The 6,190-nt window shown below is 48.8% G+C and overlaps 1 protein-coding gene across 2 annotated transcripts in view; it reads left to right on the top strand.

The window, feature by feature from the left end:
• Positions 1-6,190, top strand: part of CAPZB (capping protein (actin filament) muscle Z-line, beta) — a 45,014-nt gene that overhangs the window by 31,847 nt on the left and 6,977 nt on the right. For both annotated transcript variants that reach the window (XM_010141285.1, XM_010141284.1), the window contains 2 exons: positions 371-512; positions 1,033-1,149. In XM_010141285.1, the coding sequence (XP_010139587.1) occupies positions 371-512; positions 1,033-1,149 (259 nt within the window). The remainder of the gene's footprint in view (positions 1-370; positions 513-1,032; positions 1,150-6,190) is intronic.

Below are 6,190 nucleotides of genomic sequence, written 5' to 3'. Positions count from 1 at the left end.
AAGAGGGAAAAAAAAACCCCAAAACTGACCAAACTGTAAAATAAAGCCTTGCTCTCAGCCTACTTTGTAGCTTATGCTGTTACCAGCTGTTGTAGTTAATTGGAATCAGAGGAACTGTTTGCTCAAGTGCTGTAGAAATCGGTAACTCGCTCTTGTTTCTCACTAGACTTTTATTTTCCTTTAGAGAAATGTACGTTTTTTTTGTAATTAAAGCCTCTGTATTATAAAGTGATTTAAACCGCTGTGTTTCTAGGTGTATAACTGAAAAGATCTTTACTAGGATATAGAGATTCTGCTTATTTAAGATTATTACTGATCTCTGGCTTGGGTCCTGCTTACTTTTAACTCGCTGTTGGATTGCGTCCTGCAGGTATTTTGAAGGTGGAGTCTCCTCTGTCTACCTCTGGGATCTGGATCATGGTTTTGCCGGGGTGATCCTCATTAAGAAAGCTGGAGACGGATCAAAGAAGATTAAGGGATGCTGGGATTCCATCCACGTGGTGGAGGTTCAGGTACAGCCTCTGGGGCAGCTGCTACACCGCTGTGAAAGAACCCCCAGTTAATTCCAGTCAGTGCAGGGGCACAGGTGTTCCACCGAACAATGCAGGGCTGTTTGGGGGCTGTAAACCGCTTTCCCCTGGTAATTTTGGAAAATTCCCTGCAGCAGTTTGGATAGAGATAAGTCAGCGCTGTAATCAGCAAGTATCCCAGAAGAATTGAAAACACGTTATTTCTGTGCGTGTGATCCTGAGACTACCTTTTTTTTAAACATAAAGGTCTACAGATAAATACCACTAATGAGGTAATAAAACCCAGGTAGTAGGAGGCGAAATGCCTAATCAGATTTGCTTTGGAAAATGAGGGGCACGTGCGCACCGACAGTTGTTTTCAAGGAGCGGCCTGTGCTGTGTGAGCGGAGTCACACGTGTATCTCCTGTTGCCTGTGGGGTCTTTGGAGCCAGCCACCACTTAGGTTTTGGAGGGGTTTTAACCTTTTGTCTCTATCCCCTTTTGTGATCCTCCCACTTCTAGGAGAAGTCCAGTGGTCGTACCGCTCATTACAAGCTGACCTCTACAGTGATGCTGTGGCTGCAGACTAATAAAACCGGTTCTGGAACCATGAACCTCGGAGGGAGCCTTACCAGACAGGTACGTCGGTACGCTGGCCCGAGCGTACGCCGCAGCCCCGGGGGTGCCTCTCCTTGTTTATATACCCAGTAGCCCCAGTCAGGCACAGAACGTCGGTTTTGTGAGGTGTTGTATAAACATCTCTCCTCCTGCTGCGCGTGCAGCCCAGCGGAACAGTTAATGCCTAAGTGTGTAATTACCAGGGAGCCCCTTGAACTCGGCTTGACGGCAGCGTAGCTTTCAATTAAAAATACAAAACATGCAGTCGGGGTTTCAATTTGCTTCTCAGCCTTTGTTTAAAGTTCTGATATTTTTATACTTCCATTATGTGTTACCCAGGCAGATATTTTTATCTGTAAGACTTGCCCACGTTCTTACTGGAAGATTCCCATAGGATTCTGAAAACACAGGATGTCCTCTCTTACATCTCTCTTTTAAAAGCCAGCAAGGCCACCAGGAACAAACCTTTATTTTGCATTGACCACAGGATTCTTCTGTTCTTAAAGACATCGGTTATCTTTTAGTATCCTGCTTTAGTATTTTCTTCCTGCAGTACCAGGACACTGATCTTTGAAAATCTCTAAAAAAAACCCCAAGCCTCTTTCAAGCGTCCAGGGTTTTTGTGCCAGCGTTGGTTACTTTGACTCCCTCTTGCGAGAGCCGTTGTTGGCAGGGAAGGTGCCAGCCTGATGGCTGTTCTGGCGGTGTGGCTGACAGGCAGGATCTGCTGGACTCGGCTTCCTTGGGTGAAGGTCCTGCTGCCCAGGCACCTGCTGAAGGTTGCTGTCGCTCTCCCTGCTTCGTGCTGCTGCTGAGTTAAGATCTGGTCTGTGGAAATCAGTGACTCGAGCAGGGTGATAAACTCGGGAGGACAGGAGGCATATTGTACAGTCGTGAGTGAGTGGGGAGATCGGCAGGAGCTGAAACTCCTTTAAGAGACTTCCCAGGCAGACCGTTGCTTTCGATACAAAGGACAATGCGGACTCTGTTCAACAGCTCCTGGTTTTGTTCAGGTTGAGCTAGGCGAGGGGAGGAAGGGTCCGTGATTGCAGGAGGAACTGGAACGGTGTTGGTATTGCGTCGCAGAAGCTTGCCCTAGCCCTAGGTGATTTTTCTTTCCAGTTGTTGATTTACAGGAGAAGCTGATGGAAAAGCAGGGTGGGAAAAGGCATCTGGAGACGGTTTTTGAGCATTGCGTACTCTTCTAAAATGTTTGCAGTAATTACACCCGAGTTATGGTGACCCGGACAAATATTTAATCACAGGCCTTCCTAATACTTTAAATCATGGCTGTGAAGTGGGGGCCAAGGGCTTGACTCTGGCTGCAGCCTTCTGGTGCGTGAGGGCTGTGCCAAGGAAAACAAGAGTCTGTGGCGAATGGGTGTCCTCAGTACACCTTGGCCTGGACCGCCAGGCCTTGTTTAGTTTGACTTTCACTCTCCCAGCTTCAGTGGGGAGATTCATGCTTCTGTCATCATTTTAACAGCAGATCATTTGATTCATATGTGATGCATTAAAGCAGGGGCCTGCTTCCAATGTAAGTAACCATAAAAAAGCTGCTGGGGGAATGATGCGCGCTGCTGCACAAACAATGGAAACTCTACTTTCAGAATTTAGCTTTGGGCCGGAGATTTTCTGTTTGCAGATGCCATAGTAGGCTTAATGTGACAGGCTTCGTCAGGATCCAGGGCAGAAAACGACAATCCTCAGGCTGCCTCGAGGAGCTGTTTGTCCTGAGCGTTGATTTAGCTGGAGCCAAACTAAACTCCTGAGGGCGAAGCTTTTCCTTTGCTGTAAATCCAGTCTGCCACATCACCTAAGGACAGCAGGGTTTATTTTTACTTTTTGGTAGGTTTTTCATACCGTCTGCAGCAGACCGAGGCACTGAAATTAGGTTTTACTCCTCTCTCGAGTGGTGTGTTAGTCTCACCTCAGTGGTATCAGTAATCTAACGCCCTCACCATAATTTTGAAATCAGTTTGTCCATGGTAAGTGCTACACGGTTTTGGTCAACTCACCGTTTAAGCGACTTGCCCATCTTTGATCCTAAAATGTGAATAGCAGATGTCCTCATGTTTCAGGGGAAGTTTTTGAAGTGTTCACAAGCTTTGTAATATCCTGGCTCACAAACCAATGGCAGAGAGAACCGTTCGGTGCTTTGAAAGGGAAATCTGTGAAGAGACATTACTCTGAAACCAGTTTTGCCTCGTAGCTGCGAATTGGGAATTTTTGGAGTGCTGACTGGAATGATTAACTTGGTGGCCAGGAGCAGGCACAAAGGAACAGCTAATGTAACTCCTCCTAATTCCCCACCTCCAGCAGCAGCGATGAGCTGGGCACGACTCCCATCGACGGGCTGTGGGGAACGTTGGCCGCTTCGCATGGCAACGCCTGCTCAGTAAATCCCCGTACTGCTGTCTGCGGGTTACGCGTGGTGCGATCTCAAGCGATCCTGTGAAGGGCCAACATGGCAGAGCTGCACTTGGGTCTGGAAGGAAGAGTCTAGAAATAGCTGTCCTCTGCTGTCACCTCCTATTGGAGAAGTATTGTTGCCCTACATCAGACACAAACATGGGGGTTTTCCTGCCTTCTTGGAAAAAAACGTATTGGCTCTCCCCAGACTCTTGTTATGACAGGGCTCCCCCTTTTGCTATTCCTAAATGTTGCACCGAATTTCTACACAAAACTTTTTTCCTCCCTCTCTCTCCAAGACACTGTGTTTGAGTAGTCTCACACCCAGTGCGGGGCTGTGTGCTGGGTAGATGTTACTCAGAGGTTGCGTCCCTGGCCTGTGTTGACTTTAATGTCCTACACTGAGAACTGACACGGTGTACAACATCTGTGGTGACTCCAGAGGACACCTAGAACTTTTTGATGGCACTGGAAGGGGAAAGCTGACTTTTTTCTTTTTTTTCCCTTGCTATCGTCCTCCCCCAAGAGGCATGTGGTGTCAGACAGAGAACTTCTTTCTGCAGTGGTCTAAACCAGGGTGCTCTTCCAGACAGCCTGTTCTGGAGGTGAGCTGGGATGCAGCTTGCGAGCTGGGAGCTGAAGCACTGCAGGCCAGGACGGAGGGAGTAACTCCCCACTCATGCCTGGTGCTGTCAGGCTTCCGTCGATAAAGGGCTGAGGCTGGAACTGGGAAGGGAAGGAGCGATCGGCGTGTTCTAGGCCATCTGCCTTGACGGGGGGCTGCAGGTTGAGGTGCTGATTGGAAAGGACAGCACATGCTACCTTCAGTTTGCAGCACAGGAGCAATGCGTGCAGGGCAGCGAGGAACACCAGCAGCCCTTCCATTCCCTTGCGTGTTCTCCAGTGACTGCAGGTGGCTCCCACCCCTCCTGACTCCAGCCAGACACTTGGCAGGTGATTTTCTCTCTGACAGACATTAGGGTCCTGTCCTCTTAGTGTACGCTGGAAGTACTCGTGTCATTTGCCATGGGACTGTATTGCTTTGGCCGAATTCTGAGGTTTCATTAGGCTGCGCTTTTATTTCGGGGAAGAGCAGCTGTATGGTCCTGTTTCATTTCACGCAAAGTAGATGTAACCTTCCCGTTCTCTGGCAGATAGTCAAAACTGCACTTTGGACAGATTTCTGGAGCCCCTTCCTTAAAAGCAAGACTAACAGGTGCCTTCCCGAGATCTTGCTGGGCACAAAGAACCCGTGTGTGTTCCTGAAGCCGGGTGAACAGTGCGAGGAAGTGCAAGTTTGCTGGGAAAGAAGCTGGCTCAAACCCTGTAGTTTATTTACATATGGAGGTGTGGGAAGGGGAGGATATGGAGCTCTAGGGGAAGTGGAGCCTGGGATTTCAGATTAAAGCAGCACAGATGCGTGTCGATTTTCTTACTTGAAATATGCTCTAGCGAAGGTGGAACATTTTGCAGAGCTGGCTGAGGGCAGACAGAGCTCTCCCTGCATTGAGGAAGATGTGTCCTGTGATAGATCACTGCTGATAAAACACCAGCAGAGACACTCTGCTGTTTATCATTAACAGGTAAATCCTCCGAGGCTGGTGCTCTGCCATTAGAGTCGTGTTTTTTCATCAAGTTGAGCTTTTCTGTCGAGGCCTATTCTGCTGACTTCCAGATGTGGTAGCACTGAGTGAGGTGTCAGGGAGGCTTTTCCCACCAGTGGGATCTTCGAGGTGTAGCTGTCGGGATCCTCACGCTCCCCCTTGGCAGCTGGAGGTGTTTGGGGTGCAGAAATGTACTGAGCAGGAATTGTCTGGGAAGTTATTTCTGCTTCACAGGAAAATATGGATTTTATGGTGGTTCAGTTACAGAATCACTGGTTTAGAAAAGGAAGAGTTGAGCACACGTGGGCTAGTGGCACAGAGCTGATCGAGCACCCCCAGCTCTGCTGCTGGATTTGACCGTACGGTTTGGTGAAGGATACGGGATCTCTTGGGTTACACCAGTTAGAGTAAATATACCTGAAGACCATGAGAGCATGAAGGCAGTTCTCAGCCGATTTCTACAAAGCTGCAAACTCCGCAGAGCTCCCAACCTCCGTTCATCTAGTTACAGTTAGAAAAAAGCCTTGGAGAGAGAGGCTAAATTTTGCCTTGCTGATATCCAAACAATTCCACATATTTTCCACCTGGAGGCTGCACTCTGCCCTGTGGCTTGGGAGCCTTTGGCTCGCGTTGGTCTGTTTGTTTTATTAAAGGGATTTGCAAGTCGCTCCATGGCCAGAGCAGCTGTGGATGTTGTTGCCAGCTCTTCAGAGCAAAATGGTGGATGAGTTTTCTTCTTATCTTTCTAGTATTTTTAGACACAAAGTGTTTACCCAACTTACTTTATTAACTCTTCCTCCAAACAACGTTTGCAAAAATCCCAAACAGCTGTGATACTCCGTGCAGGAACCATCCAAAGTGACCGGCCAGCCATGGAGAGCTCGATGTACCCAGAAGAGCGACTCGCCTCAGTCAGCCTCGCAGCAGATGGCTGGGGAGCCGAGGCAGGGAGGCCAAGCCGCCTCTCTCCAAAGGAGAGGAGCGGCTGAGCCGCCGAGGTGGGACTTGGCTCCTGCCGCCGCGTTGGGGTTTTGGCTGAGCTTAAT

This window comes from Buceros rhinoceros, unplaced genomic scaffold (genome assembly GCF_000710305.1).
Source record: "Buceros rhinoceros silvestris isolate BGI_N320 unplaced genomic scaffold, ASM71030v1 scaffold35958, whole genome shotgun sequence".
In the NCBI taxonomy this organism is placed as follows: Eukaryota; Metazoa; Chordata; class Aves; order Bucerotiformes; family Bucerotidae; genus Buceros; species Buceros rhinoceros.
The sequence above is the reverse complement of the archived record's forward strand: the minus strand, read 5'-3'. Positions and strand labels throughout refer to the sequence as shown.